Genomic DNA, 17705 nt, shown 5'->3' with positions numbered 1-17705 from the left:
GTTAACCGCTATAAAACTATGAGGCCAAAGCAGTGATTCCGATGAGTGATTAAAACGTGGACAATATAGTAGGAAGCAGGACAGCGGGAAACAGAGCGAAAGAGCGAGTCATGGTCGCTCTTACCCACCGATGTCATGGAGAACGAGGCGTTGGCAGGTTGGTTCGATGGACCTACAGGCCACCGGCTCTCCAGTTGCCCGTATTCCAAGAGAAGCGCGCCCACATGACACAGCACAGGGTTTAGGGTGCGATGCCAATGATGAAGGTGGTTAATTTTACGCAGCGGGTGAGCCCGCGGACGAGCGGCACCGTGCGCCATTCCCATATAAATCGGACGCCTAGCGTGGGGTTTCTGGCACTGTCTTCGGCCCTTCTGCACGGAGCTTACCCGCAGGCCCCTCCCTCCACATGCACCCTGGAATCGGGTCTTGGCAACTAGGACTCGCGAGCTGCGCACCCCAGTGACTTGTTGCAGGCGTGAAAGTGGTTGCTTGCAAGTAAATCGCTGCTGACTGAAGATAATTGTACACGGACGGAACCAGTCGAATCTGGGCCAAACAATGGTCACGAAAATGACTTCCAATGCTTTTCATCCAGGTGTTGCCTACCGATGTACCGTTTCTGACGCCCATCCTATGCCTTTTCCAGCCAGTCCTACTGACAGTCAGGACGCCGACTCTGGCATACAAAAGGCCATTTCCATGACAGACTGTCTCATTCCCTACCGGTCTGCCTCGACTTTTGCGCCCTCCCCATTGGCTTGAGCCCCTCCTCCAGTCAGCGGTACCGTCTCCTTCAAAGGGGGTAGCAGGCTGCGAGCTGTCTGTCGCGCCTGCTGGGCCAGAACGGCATCCATAAGTACAAGTGCTGCCATTGACTCAACAATCGGCACTGCACGTGGCACCACACATGGGTCGTGCCGTCCCTTCGCTTCCAGAACGCCATCCTCCTGCCCATACGTAGCTGTTTGCTGCGCCTGACCAATCGTGGCTGGCGGTTTGAAGCCGACATTGAAGTAGATGTGCGCGCCATTGGATATTCCGCCCTGGATGCCGCCTGAGTTGTTGGTCTTGGTGGTCAGCCTTGGCCGACCCTCTGCATCATCCGCTTTGATGAATGGATCGTTGTGGATGGAACCTGGGACCTGACACCCGCCAAAGCCTGATCCGATCTCGAAGCCCTTGGTGGCGGGAATGCTGAGCATGGCATGCCCAAGCATGGCCTCTAGCTTGTCGAAGCAGGGCTCGCCGAGACCAGAAGGAACATTCCGTATCACGCAGCTCACCGTGCCGCCAATGCTGTCCTGTTGATCCCTGTAGCGCTCCACAAGCTGCTTCATCCTCTCGGTGGCATCCTCGTCGGGGCAGCGCACAGGAAGGAACGAGTCGACCGTCTCGCGGTTGATCTCGTCAATCAGCTTGAGGAAGGCGGGGTTCGTCGAGGCGGTCGGGTGCTCGGGGGAGGGCGGGAAGAGGAACTCATTGCCAATGGAAGCAGTAAAGGCAACAATCTCCACGCCGTACGCTTGCCTCAGGTATTTTTCAGCAATCGCTCCGGCAGCGACGCGTCCTACACGAGCATTAGCAACGTCTTCTGCCCACGACACCGGACGCACGCCTACCGATCGTCTCTCTCGCACTGCTGCGGCCGCCACCGCTGCTCGCCTTGACACCGTACTTTTCAAGGTATGTCCAGTCAGCATGGCTCGGACGCGGGTAGAGATCCATTGTGCTGTTGCCATAGTCCTTGGGGCGCTGGTTCTCGTTCATGACACGCATGCCGATGGGCGTGCCCAGCGTCACGCCAAACTCGGTGCCCGACTGGATCTCCACGCGGTCCTTTTCGTTTCGCGGGGTCGTGATTGCGCTCTGGCCCGGGCGGCGGCGGGTCATCTGAGGCTGGATGTCGGCCTCGGTGAGCTGCATACCTGGCGGGCAGCCATCGACAATGCAGCCCACGGAGAGGCAGTGCGACTCGCCATAGCTGCGGGACGGATTAGCTCGCGGGAAAGTGGCGGAGGCGAGAGCAAGACACACGTGGTGACGCGGAAGTGCGTGCCAAAAGTCGACATGTTGGCGTGGTGACGGCGGCGGTGCTGGAGAGAGTGGTGGAGGACGACAATGGACTGCAGTATGACTGGAAAAATGGGCCGATCGTCGGCGGGAGACTGCGTCGGCGGAAAACAGCCGGCGCCGTTCCTGCGGCGAAAATGCGTAGGGCTGACGCCATGTGCATGCCCTGCCACTCCGACCCCGGCTTCGATCGTTTCGCTGCCCGGCCTGCACATGCAGACGTTGCTTGCCCTCCCGTTCCTCGTCCTCACAGCAACCTATGCCAGCTGTCACGATGCCCTAGGCAAGACGGTTGATGGATTCCGCCTCTATCGACTATTCTACACGCCCGTTCCTTTGCGCATATTCTCAATGACACTCACGATGCCGTCCGCCATCCCACCAGCTTGGTTCTCTATCATCTCCACGTTCGCCCTTTCCAATGCGTTCTGCATCCCGTCCACCACTTCCCTGTCCTCGAATATTTCGCCCATGTACTGGCCCTCGTCCACCCAGTACGCCAAGTTGCGCTCGCGCAACCCCTTATCCCGGGCCACTGTGTTCTTCATAGCAGCCAGCATGCTCAGCTTGCCTTTGAGACTTTCGACCATGCGCGTGTTCTCCTCAATGCGCTCCGAAATCGTCGGCGGTATGACCAGCCAACGGTTGGTCGATGTCAGGTACATAGCATAACCAAGCAGACCGTCCATCAAGGCAAATGCAATGTAGCGCAGCGTCCGTATGCGCCAGTAGAATGGCTCCAGATCGCCCAAACGTAGGGCGGTCGCGTTCTGCGTGTAGTCATACGTACCAACCGCCCACACCTCGAGCGCTGTAAGAACCACACCGAGACTCGCAGCCCAAGTCCTCCATCGTGCACCCTCAGAACCCGAGATCACGGAAGACGTGACAAGACCGAGCACAACAAGATGGAGGAGATGGGGTGCGATGATGGAGGGCAACGCATAGTAGAAGTAGCTCGAGGGCTCGTCCGAAGTGCAGAAGGGACAGGTGGCCAGCACAGACGGGCCATACGCCAAGTACAACAGTCTGGACTCGATGTTGACAAACTTGGACCTGAGCGCCTCATCAACGGCGCTCAGCGGACGGAGCTTGCCCAGACGGACAAAGAGCGTGTCGGTGGGAATCTGCAAGCGGGAGGAGGTTGCTTGAAAGACGTTCTCGGGAGCAAAGTACGGCAGGGAAGCGGCGAAGGCGAGTATGGCAAAGGCGTATAGCAGGTTGAGCGAAGCGGCGACGGCCGGGGGTATGGGACGGACGCGACCATGAGGGTTGCGAGGAGAGGCACGGATGGATCTGCACAGTTGGATGGCCTTTGGCAGAAGCATCGGGCCAAAGAAGATTAACAGGGACCTTAGCCTAGGAGGAGATGAGCATCAGTACAGTGCAGAGATGGGGAGAATGGGCCAGAGATACCCTGAAAGCGTGATTGCGACCATGGCGGTGTATGGGTTGGTGCATGGGCAGGAGGGTGAAGCATAGGTGTTGAGCTCCAAAGCTCCAAAGCTCCACGTCACAGCGCGGCCACCATTATTTCCACTAGCCGGTAGCGCGTACCTGCGCCACAGCTGCATCCACCCTCATCCGCGCCGCACCCTCTTCACCACCCGCACCCTCTCCTCCAGCCAGCACCGCCATCATGACGGAGCCGCGCATGCGCATGCGCCAAAAAGGCCAACAGTTCGACACGCGTGACCGTACGTGTGCATTCTTACCGATTGCTGCATGTTCCTTCCTGACCAGCGCCCAGTCGAGGCCTATTTGATTGCGTTTGGCGACGACCGCAACCCGCTCCCCGAAACCGTCCGCGTCTTGGACGAGATCATCACCGAGTATGGCCTGGGCGCATTTGTCCGTCTGGCTGAGCACCGTTTCTGATTTATTAATGGCCAGCTTCATCATCGAGACATGTCACGAAGCCGCTCTCTGCGCGTCCTACTCCCGCCGCGCCAAGATCAAGGTTGACGACTTCAAGTTCATCCTGCGCAAGGATCCGGTCAAGCTTGGCCGAGTGACGGAATTGCTGAACAAGGAGAAAGAGATCAAGTCGCAGCGGAAGGTGTTCGCCGTCGATGACGAGCAGATTGGCAAGGACGAAACACACAAGGAAGAGGCAAAAAAAGGCAAGCGCAAGGACGAGCGCAAGGACGAGCGCAGGGACGAGCGCAGGGACGAGCGCCCTGCGAAGAAGGCGAGAAGCACGCGGGACTGAGGCACACACGGGCACGGCGAATGGCGTTGGAATGGCTTGATATACCCCATCACAATCTACGACTGCATTGTTTCTACTGGCCGACGCGCTGGGCCTCGGGTCTCCATGTTTCGTCCTCCCTGCTCTGTAGGAACTCGTCCACGCGCACTCTCTCATCGACAATCTGGCGCCCGTTGACCAAGTCGTTCTCGGTGACGCGCTTGTGCGCATCGGCCTCGTCCTTGGCAATGCCCGCCTTGACGTGTCTGCTGATGAGTCTGTCTCTGGCCGTGTCAAAGTCGACCTCCACGAACCAACGCTCGTCCATCAGGAGCGCCGCCTCGCGCCAAGGCTCACGGTCCAGAGTCAAGTAGTTGCCCTCGAAAACGAGGACACGGGTGGTGGGTGCGATGGCGATGTCGTCGGCAACGGGGTCCTTGGTGGCGTGGTCAAAGCTCGGGACATACAACGTGTGGCTTTCTGGAGCCAGTGGCTTGCGCAGCTCCCTGACCAGAACGAGGAAGCTGTCACCGTCGAAGGTGAAGTGGGCTCCACGGCGGGCATGTGCCGTGTAAGGGTCCGGCATGGCATCGAGCTGAGCCCTCGACAGGTGGTAGCCATCCATGGGCACGAAAGCGGCAATGGGTGGCTCGCCGGCACTCGTGCCCGGCTGTTCGGCGCGATACAAGGCGTTGATGCGCTTCACCACCTCGGCCGCAAGGGTTGTCTTGCCGCTGCCAGGAATGCCCGACACGCCGATGAGCAGCCGCTGCGACCGCGGCAGCTGGTGGTATTTGTCTGCTGCTGTCAGCCACTAGCGCAGCGCCGCGCCGGGAGCAGGGTGAGGGCAACATTACCCCAGGTCTTGCGGACCAGACGATCCACTTGTTCCTCCATTGGTGTTTCGCAGCTTGCGGGGCAGCAGAGAGGGGCACGCCGCCTTTTCACGCGTCCACCGGATCCACGTCGCATGACGTCGGCTAGCCCCACGCCGGTTTTGCATCAATCTCTCCATTTTCTTAGTCTCCCGCGTATACCAGGTGGTGCAGGTCCGCCATGCTCAGCCCGCCATACACATTCGCCCAGCAGACCCCATACTCCGGGCAGTGCACTGGCTCCTGCCCGAACAGAATGTGCCACAGGTACTCAAACACCCTCCCGCTGTTGTCGTCGTCGAGCTCCGTTTCCATCAGCCATTGCCTGTACAACACATAGTCTTCCAACGGCCTGGCCATGATCTGGCTGCGCGACACTGCAAACTGCGCACAGCAAGGCGCTGCGATGACTTCCGGGCATGGTGTCCCGAAAAAGAGCTCCCACACCGTCGTCATGTTCTTCTCATACAGCCGATTGGCCGGTGTGTCTTGCCGGTACGGTTGGACCTCTGCCGGGCATCCAGGGCCCAGTGTACACCGCAGATTGGCGAAGCCTGTTTGTTGGACATAGTCGATGTTGAGTGCTCTGAGCGCCACCATGTTACTTCTCGCCGGCATACCCGCAGAATGCCAGAATCGATCCTTGTGGCTGTGGATAAACGCAACCGTCGACGGATAGTTGCCGTAGTTCTCAATAATGTATGTAAGATACACCATTGCCTATAATTCTATCAGCCCCCCCGTTCTTTCGTCCCGACTTTTCTCTGCATACCTCTTTGCCCTTGTTCATCGGTGTATGGAGTGTCGCGTTCAAATCATCCACAGTATACACTGCATTTTGCCAGCTGCATGATTGTTAGCCTTGGTTACTTTGTCCCTCATTCCCCATACACTCACTCGGGCAGATACTCTGTCACCCATGTTGTATCTTCTTCCCCCACCTTTCCCATCACCACGATTTTATCCGGAAACCCCTCAAAAAATCCGCTAGTCGACGGCTCTTCCTCGACATCTTCATTCCCGTCCTGCGGAAGTGAAGGCTGCGGTTCATTCGTCTCTCCTACTAGTTTGCTACCGTCTCCCGATACGACTTCCCCAGAACTCTTGGCCCTTTCTGGTTCCGGGGTCGCTTCTGTAGTCAAGGCCGACGTTTCTGTACTTTCCGAGGTCCAGGTCGGCGTTTCTGCAACCACGACCGGGATGGGAGGGTGCGGTGTCGACAATGGTGTTGGTGTACCGAATCCGATGAACTTTGCGTCAACACTCGTGGTTTCGCCGGTCCCCAGGTGGCCCTTCATTCCTCCGGCGATTCCGTTTTTGAGGCCGTCGACATACGCCCATCGCCCCTCCAGATATCGGGAGTGGTGCAGTATGGTAAAGATTGCCAGCAGGACCAAGACGGTCGACGCAAGGGTGCCAGCTCGAACGGGAGTCTTCATTTTGCAGGCAAGCGTAGCTCACCAGTCGTCGCTGCTCTGGCGGACAACATTAGCTTTTTCTCAAAGTCCTCGAAGAGCTGCATCACATACGCGCAAGCTCTTGCTGATATTGATGGCCGCTCCATTGCTAACCGCCGCCTTGCTACCGTGACGCGCGGCACCGTCACGTCCTCGTCCCCGAATGACACGACTCTCCCAGAGGCGGAGCCAGAGCTAAAGCACCCACAAGTAGAGCAGGGGCCTGTTTCTCCCCAAAACTTATCAGCATGTGGCCCCGGACTACGCGTTCACTGTAGTTCTCGTCGTCTAGCGTCGGTCAAATTAACCCGAAACGGCTGCCGACGCAAGCACTTCAAACCTGCCTACGAAGACCTTGAATACTCGTCCCCTTGCTGATGCAGCTCTTTCTCCTTGTTCTGCCGCAGCCTCTATTCAATCATCTTCTCCTGCTATCTCACGTGCCCGTGCTTGACTTCAGCCGCATTTGATCGCGTACTTATCCACTAGATCAATGTCCCTGTGCGCAGGGATTCGTCATCATGGTCATTGCGTCCATAGAACTCCGTAACGCTGGCCTTACCCTTACATATACAGGTGGTGTGGTAGTGGAGGATCCGGTCGTACCTAACAGGGTAAGGTCTCTAGGCTCAGGAAGCAGAAGCGGTGGGAGTTTGGCCTGAGCTTTGAGGCTGCAACCACCGGCCGGAGTCCACTATGGTATAAAAGCACTTTCTTTAGGCAGCATAGTACAACAACAACCAACTACTACCTCTTCTCTCTGACCTCCCTATCGTCTGTCTCTTGTCTCACGTTTCGCCTGCCCTGACGTGTGGTTGCTACGACCGATCATCCTGGGTGTTCACCCGACGTCCTTCCATTCGTCAATACCACGGCGCGTAGGGTCGATATCGACTTCTCCGCGGTAAAGGCGGGCCGGGTCCTCAAGGAGGCACAAAAGGTATAGCTGCTCTCCAAGGAGCAGTGTTTTACATGTGAGCAGCAGAGGCTCGACGTCGGAGCCGACGGCGAGGAAGGCCTCCGCTGGCAAAGGCAGACCCCCCTGTCGAGGCGCAGGCTGGCGAAGACCCAGCGTCGCCTGAAGGCCGCCTTCGGCATGGGAGCTGACGATGGCGCCTCTTGTATTGACTACTTCTTAGACACGACGAGCAAACCGAAGCGCCCTCCACCCTGCCTGCCCCTGGCGCTGGCGCAAGTGCAGAGGTCGGGGTTGGAGTTGGGGTTGGGATTAGGGTTAGGAATGGGAGGGGGAACAGGAGTAGGGGAGGGGGGAGGCGAGGTGGCGCGAGTCGTACATACGCGATCATCTCGGTACGGCAATTCTAGAACACACACACAAAAATAGATGATGTGTGAGAATGAAGAGCGAACATTGGGCAACCAACTTTGTTCTGGAATCGCTGCTGGTGTGCTTTCGTCGACCCCGACCTCTTCAAATTCTCGGCCACAGACCACATTGCTCAGGTACAATCCACTCAAAGCTGCGCTGCACAGATGAGGCTCTAACCCTCGGAAATGGGCCGTCACGAATAGAACGCAGCCAGGATCCCACCGTGTGTGATGGCCGCTCGTGTTCAAGAATTGGGAAAGGGAAGTCGTGAGGATTGAAGGTTCAGAGGAGTCCAGAGACCATGGCATATACGTTTAATACTCGATAGAGCCATCGTGTAAGCTGAATTTTAATTGAAATCTATTCGACATTACGTATATTCTATAACGTTGAGGCTGATCGTTATTATCAACCCAACAGGGTCCTCTTTAGCAGCGTGTTATCTTGATTAACACCCTTGTTAAGCTTTTAAGCGCTGCCCCTTCTTTCGTTTATCTATATAAAACCCACGTAGTAGCAGCGTATAATGGGACATCTAGTCGACTAGCTTCTACCTGTAACTGCCTGCGATCACCGTTTCCAATCTACGGCATACCTAAGCTGCCTCAAAATTTTAGCTTTGAACCATGGTACATAAGTGCAGTAGTCGAGAGAGCCTTCGAGCGAGCTTGATTTTGATCGAAATCTCCGATGGCAAGAGTAAACCGCGCGGCCGAATGAATGGTCATACAGATCGGCCGCTTTACTTTCCCAAACATTATATGCAAACTTCATCTCACGACCCAAGACAGCATACCATGACTCCCACCAAGTGCATCTGGCAAGCGTTGGGAGGCGCAGATCGCTAGCAAGTAAGCGGCCAAATGTGTGGGCCATCAAGCACAAAGGCGCAGTAAGCACCAAGAAGAGCGTTTACTGGGTAGATGCATGACAGTTTGCAAAACCGCTTGCGTTTGCAGAGAAAACTATTGTTCATAGGGCTAAGCAGACGTACGGCTTGCTCACTGTCACGGGAAAATGCTGTAGCAGGAGAGTTCTATAAGAGAGCATGTCGCGACAGCCTTTGCTGACGACTTGGATTATTTCGCAACTGATACATGTGCGTACTGTTGATCGCTAGGGCATGGCAGGCCTTATTACTTAGCGTACCACAGCATCGGTCAACCGATAGCTGGTTTTGAATTCTCTTTGATGCTGGACCAAAAAGGCTGCCCTGGCGAATTACAAACGATGCGTTGGGACAGTGAGCTACCGCATCCTGAATAAAGGTGCCTTGTGCCAGCGCGACCACGAGCGAGCTCAGAGGGGCTGGCGGGAAGGTCGCGCGTACCATGGACAAGGGAGTATGGGCGGTTTCCCTGTTTTTCCTGGGCATAACACGCGCGCCGCGTTGTTTAGGTTGGGAAGACCCTGGGTTGCTAAGGTACCGTGGCTGCGCGGTGGGCAAAATTGTGTTAGTGCTCAACAGCGCGGCGAACACTTTAAAGGCTGCTTCGCCCTCTAACTACACCACCACCACACACACACTTTTTTCTCGTCGACTTTACTTCTGATCTTGCCACTCGCACTGCCACGCACTGAGCAAACTCTGCTTCCTAGCTTTATACCACAAGAGCATCTTGGTATGTACTATCCTACTCATCACGAATCATGTCCAATATACTGAGTACCCTTGAAGTTTCTTTAGTTTTATAATGGCATCCAAACAACAAACGAGCCTAATCGCCAAGCCCTCAATCGGCTGGTATAAGCTCCCGGGCGAACTTCGAAATGAGGTATACGAGTATATACTCGTATCGAACGCGCCTGTATACGTCGAATCCTACTTCGACGGCCCCTTAACCCGGGACATGGGCCTCTGTCGGGGCTCTCCCCATAGCCGTAAGGGCGAAAAGGCCAAGTTGTGCCCCAACTTGCTGGCAGTCAACAGCCAGATACACAATGAGGCCGCCCCCATTTTGTACCACCGGAACAATCTCGTATTCCGGGATCCCTACACCTTCGACAGGTACATGAGGCGCATGAAGCACAGCATCGCCCGTCCCCGACCCGTTGCGGTCCCCTCGCCACTGGACATGCTCACCCACATCACCTTCTTTCCCACGGAGTGCCGCGGAGAGCAGATCCTCCTCTTCCGCATCGACGGGGGATGGCAGATCCTGACCAAGCATTGCCGCAACTTGAGGACCATCACCCTGGACAACGAGGACGCCACCCACTTCGCCAAAGACGCACGCGCTTTCGCTGCGTACGGAGGCTTCCGCCAGCTGGTCAGCCGACGTGGCGAGGAGAGCGGACCCGGCCTCGTGGACGCCTTGATCAAGGTGTCGGACCGTTTGGCTGGTCTTCACTGTGCGCGAAAGCATGCACGCGCTTCGACGGACACCGGCATCACAGATGAGGATCGCGTTGAGGCGGAAGAGGACGTCAGGGAGGCCATGAAGGAAGGGTTGGAGGAGACCAACATGTACCCGGCTCTCCCGTTCAATACTTGGGACTCTTGAGGGATGATGGAAGGCGGAAATGGGAGTGACAACTGTTGGGTCGTCTGGAGGATAATGGGAGGGAAATACAGAATTGATAAGTCTCCGGGGCAAACCCCGGTTGAGGGATGTGTTTCATGGAGGTTTTTGAATCTATGAGCCGGCTTGAAGCCCTTTGAATCTGTCAGACGGTGATCGCAGATGGTCACGGGCAGAAGCTGGTCAACCTGGATGTCCCATCATACGCTGCTGCTATCTGGGGTGATGGGTAAGCGAAAGAAGGGGCAGCGCTCTCAAGGCTCAATAAGGGTGTTAACCATGATGACACGTTGCTAAAGAGGACCCTGTTGGGTTGATGATGACGATCATCCTCCTGATGAGCCTCAACATTATTGAATATACGTGCTTGTCCAACAGAATTCAATAGCACTGTGATTTTGGAATCTGTAACAAGCGCTCTTTTTTGCAGAGCGAATGCTCCTTTAGTTGACAGCACTACGCTTACCATGTTTCATGCCAAGTCAATGAGCAATATGTTTGACTTGTAATCGTCGTCTACAGATGTTGATACAACCTTTTTTCAGATTTCTTATATAGAGGAAGCATTATGATTCTCCTTGATTCCTCTTTTAGTATAGTGGTCAACAACGTCAGCTAAGCTTTCGTAATTACGAATCCTGATGGAACCCTTAGATGGCCAACCATGTTTCTCGAATGATCCAGAGTGTATTTTCTGCAACAAGGGCGGACAATCTGCTGCTGGCGAATAAAGAGATGTACCGCGAAGGTATGCCGATCCGAGCATCGCGCTCTGCTCATTGCTAACGAGCATTTCATCGAGAGCGGAAGGCAGTCCACGGATGGCAATTGCTCCCATAACGTGGCCTGAACGGTACGAGAGCGGACTGGGGAGCAACCAGATGAGATGGTCAGTCAGCCAGCAACAATCTCACACTCACCAGGTGCTCGACATCATCTCTCCTGCCTCGATCTCAAGTGTCCTCGTGATCGAGACGCGACGCGTACGCGAGGCCCTGAACGACGCCACAGGAGCGATTCCATTCTCACCCAAACAACAACCGCCCATCCGCCACTCAGCACACCTTTCCCACCAACTCCTCGAGCTCAGCACTGAAGCGACTTCACGCAAGCAAGCTCAGACATGATGGATGGCTTCTCACCTCACCTGTCCGACGTAGGCGCCAACGACAATGACGGCCATGCCGACAAGGGCCATGACATTGGTGAGGTCAAGGCCGACAGCGCGCTCAATGTAAGCACCTTCGCGTCCGATCGTCCTTCCACACGCGCTAACAGTCCCGAAGAAGCCGCCGCCGCTCCGCGCCTTTGTCTGGGCTGAGCTGCCCGCCGAGCTGAGGAACCAGATCTACGACCTCGCTCTGACTTCTCCTTATCCGGTCGCCATCATCAAGGGCCGCCGCCTCTACAACTTCGGTACCCTAGCGTGCTACAAGCGCAACACGGAAATGATCTTCACCCTCATGAACGACCACGATTCCTGCAGTCACGATACATGCAAACACAAGCTCGCGCCGAACCTGCTTCTCGCCAACAAGCAGACCTACAATGAAGGCATCAGCTTCCTCTACAGCAACGAGCTTTACTTTGGCTCGAGAACCATCATGTATCACTTCTTTAACCATAGCAGGCGTCGCGCGAACGCGAACAAGTACGTGAAGAGGCTGACCTTGCCCATGGACCAAATGAACTACCACGTCTCCGATCACATTGTCGGTATGGATCTCGACAGCCTGACGTTGGTCCAAGAATAAAGTGCGCATTGAGGACAGGTTGTGGTACATCTACCTTGTAGGGATGTCTTACTTCGAAAAGATTGGTTCAAGGAAGGTGGCGAAAATCCTGAAGCTGCCGCAAGTGACGCTGGACTCCACCACAAACTCGGGCTTGCCATCCGACGAGCTCGAGAGAACGTTGCGCAAGAGGGTCGCAGGGATTGTTAGGGATGGGGGCATGGAGTGCGGAGCGGCTCGCTGCGGCGCGGGTAGTGGTTTGAGCTGGCGCATAGCGATGCTTCCTAGACTGAAAAAGGTGCTAACCGTCTCTTCCCCCGGCGTAGTTGAGGCACGGAATTCACTTCAGTTCTCCGCATCATGCAGCTGGAGTGCTTGGTTTACTTGTCGATACGTGGCAGGGGAGCTATATGACATTGACTCTTCAACACCGAAGGTTATGGGTTTTGGTACAATTGAAATGCGTTCAAGGACTTTGACACCACTTCCGTGCTCATCTCCGTATACCTGATCCTCAAACACCTTCTCTCAATAGCAGCACCCCACGATTGACTATCAGACACCAACCCCCACTAGCACGACTGCAACGCCACCTTGATATCCTCCCTCAGCCCCCTCCTCCACGCCTCCTCCCCCCCATTCGTCGGCTTCCAGCCCAGGCTCCTCGCCACACTCGGCACCGTCCGCCCATGACTCGCCAACCCCAACTCGACCATCTCCTCATCCACCCCCTCCCCCAAATACGCCTCCGCAAACAACCTCGTCCCCTCCCCCACACTCACCTCATCCACCCCCGCATCCCTCAACCTCCCCTCCGCAACCCCCACCTCCCCCACCGCCTCCGCCACCTCCCTCCACGACTGCCTCCCATCCGCCGCAAACACCACCCCCTCTTCCCCCACCGGCACGCCCGCCCCAGCGCCGCCACCACCAGCAACGATTGCCTCCACGACGAGCCGATACAACCCCCCCAAATCCTCCACGTGCACGTGGTCCCACTCCCCCCGCCCGTCCCCCATCACCACCGCCCGCCCCCGCCGCGCCGCCACCCGCACGTACGCAGGCACCTGCGTGCTTTCGCGCTTCCCCGTCCCCGTCCCCCGCCCCCACACCAGCGGCGGCATGATCACGACCGTGCGCACGCCGAGCTCGAGCCCGAGCGCGACGGATGAGAGCTCGGCGGTGCGTTGGATGTAGGGGTGGGTGGAGTCGAGGGTGCGTTGCCAGGCGTGGATGGAGAAGGTTGAGGTGGGGCAGTCGTCGAAGGTGCGGGGGGAGGCGGTCCAGGCGCCGGAGAGGCTGCGGTCGGCGAGGTTGGAGGCGCCGGAGAGGTGGATGTAGTAGGGTGGGTGCAGGGGGGTTGTTTGCGGGGGGTGCTGCCGCTGCCGCTGGGCGAGGCCGCGGATGAGGGCGTGGGCGGCGGCGGCGTGGTAGCCGAGGGCGGCGTTGATGACGATGTCGGCGGCGGTGGCGGCGGCGGCGGTGGCGGCGGGGAGGTCGTCGAGGCCGGCGTAGAGGACGGGCTGGACGAGGGAGGGCCCGTAGGTGCTGGTGAGGAGGGCGGCGGCGGAGGGGGAGCGCAAGAGGCAGGTTATTGGGAGGGCGTGGGAGGGGGACGGCGTGGTGAGGAGGGTGTGGAGGATTGTGCCGCCGATGTAGCCGGTTGCGCCGGTGAGGAGGATGCGTGGTGGAGTGGGAGGGGTGGTGGAGGAGGAGGAGGGGGAGGCCATTGTTTGGGTGTGATTAAGGTCAGATGTTTGGGTGGTTTATTGGGACGTTGGGGGTTGGACTCGGACTGTAGAAAGAACTTCTTTTCATGCTGCCTCTGTGTCTCTGTAAATATAATACCGCGAGTGTTCCATTTCGGGCGTTTATCAGCAGTGATGCTTTGTAAAAGGTCGATGTGGATTTAACGGTGCTTATCTCCTTCCCCCCGACCACTAACTCCGGAAGTCCTCCGGGTGGAATCATGTATCCCACGATGAGCCAATAGCTCTCTTCTTACGTTGGCACTTTAAACAACCTTGAAAGCTGACGAAATTCCCTGGCTTCATTGGCTAAGCAGCTGGTGGAGACGGCAGTCCCAGAATCGCAGAGGTGCACTCTCTAGTGGATGGGAGGGGTCGCAGCTTGAACCGCTCGCAAGCTCAAGTGGGGTCCTGGACCCCGCTTTCAAGTAAAAGGCTGTCCTTGAGGCGATCAAACAAGCGGCCCCGCTTGCGCTTAAGCTTAATTGTTTGCTTGCAAGCGCGATCCTTAGCATCTAAATGTTATGATTAGTGGTAAGAAGCCCGTGCCCGGTCCTCCACGGGGTTTTTATACGCCATTATGCTTGGCATGGTGTTGAGTGTTGAGGTCCCGGCCATCCCCCCTTCCCTTCGGTGCCCCCCTCCGGCTCCATTTACGATGCTTAGCACAGTGTAAGGTTCTTATAGAAATTTGAAGCGAAGATGAGGTATGCCCACGCCTATTATCTATCCGATATACGTATAAAGATCACTTGCTTCTGCTTTCCAAGTGCTTGCAATCAAGCGGGGTAAAATCACCCGCTTGCAAGCCCGCTTGTTTGAACGCTTGCAAACGCTGGCCCTTTGTTACAACCCTTGACGGATGGGCATTTCGAGAAAATTGACTGCAGCGACTGTTTCTAAATTCTTCTTGCTATTGTTTTATTGTCAGTCTCTTGTTGCTGATATGTATAAAGATAGAGGGTGATTTATCAACAAGCTCAGCTTTAAGATTCTCTTTTCGCACCATCTCATCGCAAGCAGATCTCAATTAAACTTTACCTCTTTTATATATAATCCTCGGTAGGCAGGCGTGGCAGCCTCTATGAAGACTAAGTCGTAACTGTGAGCTTGTTGATCCAATGTAGCGGTAGTGCTCTATTCATGTCCGTATGCGGTTGGATCGAAAACCCCATACCTCTAAGTTCTATGTGTTGTTTCATTACGGAGAAGTTGTGGCAGTACAACTTACACGCTCTATATATGATCGTTAACACGACGCCATTCGCTTGGTCACTGCAAATGATTGTGAGTTGTGCTTCACCTGTAGCCATTCTCCATGTTTAACACCGGATCCATAGAGCTGAACAACTTACTGTTACTGAACAGATCATGCACTGTCTACCTCCCCCAACCTATATAAATTCCTTTTTCTTCGAATTAGACATCATCACCACACTCGACCCCTACAATCAGACACTACAAGAACAAAACCTCTTGAAATCTTCAACCAACTAAGATGTCTTCAGACAAGAAGCGCAAGGCCAGCACGCAAGACGATGACCAAGATGCTTCGCGGAAGAAGTCCAAGGACAACTACCAGGCTGCCGAAAAGCCTGAAGCTGCGGAGGCTCTCCTCATGTTGAGGAGCCAGGCCTCCACCATTGCGACCAGGCCCCGTTGCAGCTACTTCCGGTGGAATGACCTTCCTGGCGAGATCAAGAACAGGATCTACGCCTATGCACTTGAGGACGTCGATGAGCTGGTCATCTACACTCCGCCGCAGCCCATCTGGATGCACTCCTACCACCTGAGGATGTGGAACTGGCCGCACCGCTCACGCGAGGGAGCTCCGGGGCTACGCAGCCCGACTCCCCAGCTTCTTCGTGTGAGCAGGAATGTCTACCGCGAGGCGAGGTTGTTCCTCTACCAGGGCAACACCATTCGGTTCGGGACCGTCTACGACTTCCACGCCTGGATGGTCAGCAGGACTCCTGTGTCAATCTACATCAAGAACACGCTGCTGTGGTTTGACTACCACGGCACGAGGGTCACCTACGAGATCTTCATCCACGATGATGACTCCGGCTTGCAGCTTTTGCCTATCACCGATGTGACCAAGGCTAGTATTCTGGAGGCGACGCCAAACACCATGGCCGAAGATTTCATAGACTCGATCTGGAGGCGTTCCCCTCGTTTCCAGCTCAGCATGACACGGCTTCTCGCGCACTCATCGCTGTGGGCGACCACTGTCGGTGCTTGGCGATACTTCCCGGCATTTGCCCGCACGGTTCCGGCTGCTCAGGGGAAGACTATTGAGATCTCTGCCGACCTTGGTGGATTTTGGCTCCAGTGGCCCGGTCAGCAGGGGGGTCCGGTCCGGGTTTCCTAAGCAGCTGACCATCACTATGTTGAACCGGTGTCATGGCGGCCGCGAACCAGTTGCCTGTACGACTTGGGCGGGTCTCGCTCGTTTCAATGCACCCAGCTGTCTTCACTTAGGTCCATAGTCTGAGCTCATCGAGGTCTGCATGAACCCCAGGACTAAGGACAGAAAGAACGACTTGCCAATATGTGCATCTTTAGAAAAAGAAATGACAAATACCTTTCGGTACCAAATAGAGTTTCCCTAGCTAATGCGTGACAATTTATGCTCGTGATTTTGCTCCTAGCCTAGCTTCCTTTGAACCATCACTAACTACTAAAGTAGATCCTCATTTTGGGAAGTGTAGCTTCTTGAGTGATGTTTAGCTATACACCCGAGTATTGCGAAGACACTGACGACGCTACTTCACGTACGCCACCTTGAAGAATGCTTCGCTGACTCGAGAATTCCATGGTCTCCTTCACTTCTCTCCATCGCTCGTGGCTACAAGATGACATTTCTTTCTCCGTTTTTATTCTTATCTGCGGTTTGTGCATCGAGAGTTCCAGTATCATCCAGCTCAAAGCCCTACTCACGGACAGGCTCGTCCTCACTGCCGTCGCAGATGATTCCACCAAGACTCTCCTAACACACGATATCAACTCCGCATCGGTAACAGTGTTTAAGCTCAACATCATTGGCCATTCCAATACCTCTGGCTTGTTTTCTTTTTCTTCTGGATCGAGGGAGTTGTCTGCTGCGTGATCGCCAACTGCGCATCAGCTCCTCCATCTTTCAGTAAAAAGCGCTTGGGAGCGGAAGCTTTTCAAATTCCGGCCACGACCGCCGTCTGGCCACTTCAATTCTCTTGCTGGAAGTTTTCTTTTTCTTTTTTTTTTCAGAACGTTCACCCGCTTTAGCATTTCTGTTAACAAGTCCTGTGTTAATCGAATCACCATTTTGATGTCCGCGATATTACTTTCAGACTGTATGTTATGCCATACGCAACTCCTCAACACGTACTGATATCCCGCCAGTAAAGATGGACGTGGATGGGAGTGGAAATTCCTCAACAGGAAAGAGCACTAGGTTCTGCTTGGGAGGCATTGCGTCATCACGTGTTAGCCCGACGCGCGACGACACGAACTCCGACGCGTCTGCGACTCGTCTCGCGAAAACCACCACCACCACCGCGCGCCATCACCACCAACAACCTCGACCTACTCGCCGAACACTACCCCGCAGCCAACCGTCACAATGGCCAGCTTCTTCGATCTCAAAGCCCGGCAGGCCGCCGCCGCCGCCGCAAGCTCCTCCAAAGCTCCCACCACCAAGCCCGAGACAGGCAGCCTACAGCCCTGGGTCGAGAAATAGTGCGCAGACACCCACCCCATTGCCTCCCTCAACGCGGCCCCGCCGTCAATCCCCTTCC

At 55.7% G+C, this 17705-nt stretch overlaps 10 protein-coding genes across 10 annotated transcripts in view; 5 read left to right on the top strand and 5 right to left on the bottom strand.

Annotated features, from left to right (window-relative positions):
- Window positions 1–722: 722 nt before the first annotated feature.
- On the bottom strand, window positions 723–2072 carry BKCO1_1900027 (chorismate synthase; the record flags this gene model as incomplete). The annotated part of the gene is made up of 3 exons (XM_020272050.1): window positions 723–1570; window positions 1623–1984; window positions 2038–2072. The coding sequence occupies 3 exons, from the start codon at window positions 2070–2072 to the stop codon at window positions 723–725; spliced, it is 1245 nt and encodes a 414-aa protein (XP_020131253.1).
- Window positions 2073–2393: 321 nt separating this feature from the next.
- Window positions 2394–3512, bottom strand: BKCO1_1900026 (chorismate synthase; the record flags this gene model as incomplete). Its single annotated transcript, XM_020272049.1, has 2 exons — window positions 2394–3432; window positions 3490–3512. 2 exons carry the CDS (start codon window positions 3510–3512, stop codon window positions 2394–2396), a joined length of 1062 nt encoding a protein of 353 aa, XP_020131254.1.
- A 200-nt stretch (window positions 3513–3712) lies between these two features.
- BKCO1_1900025 (transcription initiation factor tfiid subunit 13) lies at window positions 3713–4285 on the top strand (the record flags this gene model as incomplete). The annotated part of the gene is made up of 3 exons (XM_020272048.1): window positions 3713–3770; window positions 3824–3905; window positions 3967–4285. The coding sequence occupies 3 exons, from the start codon at window positions 3713–3715 to the stop codon at window positions 4283–4285; spliced, it is 459 nt and encodes a 152-aa protein (XP_020131255.1).
- A 73-nt stretch (window positions 4286–4358) lies between these two features.
- BKCO1_1900024 (kinase-related protein) lies at window positions 4359–5161 on the bottom strand (the record flags this gene model as incomplete). Its single annotated transcript, XM_020272038.1, has 2 exons — window positions 4359–5062; window positions 5122–5161. The coding sequence occupies 2 exons, from the start codon at window positions 5159–5161 to the stop codon at window positions 4359–4361; spliced, it is 744 nt and encodes a 247-aa protein (XP_020131256.1).
- A 122-nt stretch (window positions 5162–5283) lies between these two features.
- Window positions 5284–6578, bottom strand: BKCO1_1900023 (uncharacterized protein; the record flags this gene model as incomplete). The annotated part of the gene is made up of 3 exons (XM_020272027.1): window positions 5284–5859; window positions 5912–5984; window positions 6037–6578. 3 exons carry the CDS (start codon window positions 6576–6578, stop codon window positions 5284–5286), a joined length of 1191 nt encoding a protein of 396 aa, XP_020131249.1.
- A 3198-nt stretch (window positions 6579–9776) lies between these two features.
- BKCO1_1900022 (uncharacterized protein) lies at window positions 9777–10430 on the top strand (the record flags this gene model as incomplete). Its single annotated transcript, XM_020272016.1, has 1 exon — window positions 9777–10430. One exon carries the CDS (start codon window positions 9777–9779, stop codon window positions 10428–10430), a length of 654 nt encoding a protein of 217 aa, XP_020131250.1.
- A 1141-nt stretch (window positions 10431–11571) lies between these two features.
- Window positions 11572–12202, top strand: BKCO1_1900021 (short-chain dehydrogenase reductase sdr protein; the record flags this gene model as incomplete). The annotated part of the gene is made up of 2 exons (XM_020272005.1): window positions 11572–11682; window positions 11735–12202. 2 exons carry the CDS (start codon window positions 11572–11574, stop codon window positions 12200–12202), a joined length of 579 nt encoding a protein of 192 aa, XP_020131251.1.
- Window positions 12203–12753: 551 nt separating this feature from the next.
- BKCO1_1900020 (nad dependent epimerase dehydratase family protein) lies at window positions 12754–13911 on the bottom strand (the record flags this gene model as incomplete). The annotated part of the gene is made up of 1 exon (XM_020271994.1): window positions 12754–13911. One exon carries the CDS (start codon window positions 13909–13911, stop codon window positions 12754–12756), a length of 1158 nt encoding a protein of 385 aa, XP_020131252.1.
- A 1516-nt stretch (window positions 13912–15427) lies between these two features.
- BKCO1_1900019 (uncharacterized protein) lies at window positions 15428–16300 on the top strand (the record flags this gene model as incomplete). The annotated part of the gene is made up of 1 exon (XM_020271982.1): window positions 15428–16300. The coding sequence occupies one exon, from the start codon at window positions 15428–15430 to the stop codon at window positions 16298–16300; it is 873 nt and encodes a 290-aa protein (XP_020131385.1).
- A 1230-nt stretch (window positions 16301–17530) lies between these two features.
- BKCO1_1900018 (replication factor c subunit 2) overlaps window positions 17531–17705 on the top strand; it is a gene marked incomplete at both ends in the record, with an annotated part of 1433 nt that continues 1258 nt past the window's right edge. Inside the window, one exon of the mRNA XM_020271971.1 lies at window positions 17531–17646. Coding sequence (XP_020131384.1) covers window positions 17531–17646 — 116 coding nt within the window. The remainder of the gene's footprint in view (window positions 17647–17705) is intronic.

Source organism: Diplodia corticola, assembly GCF_001883845.1.
Source record: "Diplodia corticola strain CBS 112549 chromosome Unknown scaffold19, whole genome shotgun sequence".
NCBI lineage: Eukaryota > Fungi > Ascomycota > Dothideomycetes > Botryosphaeriales > Botryosphaeriaceae > Diplodia > Diplodia corticola.
The sequence above is the reverse complement of the archived record's forward strand: the minus strand, read 5'-3'. Positions and strand labels throughout refer to the sequence as shown.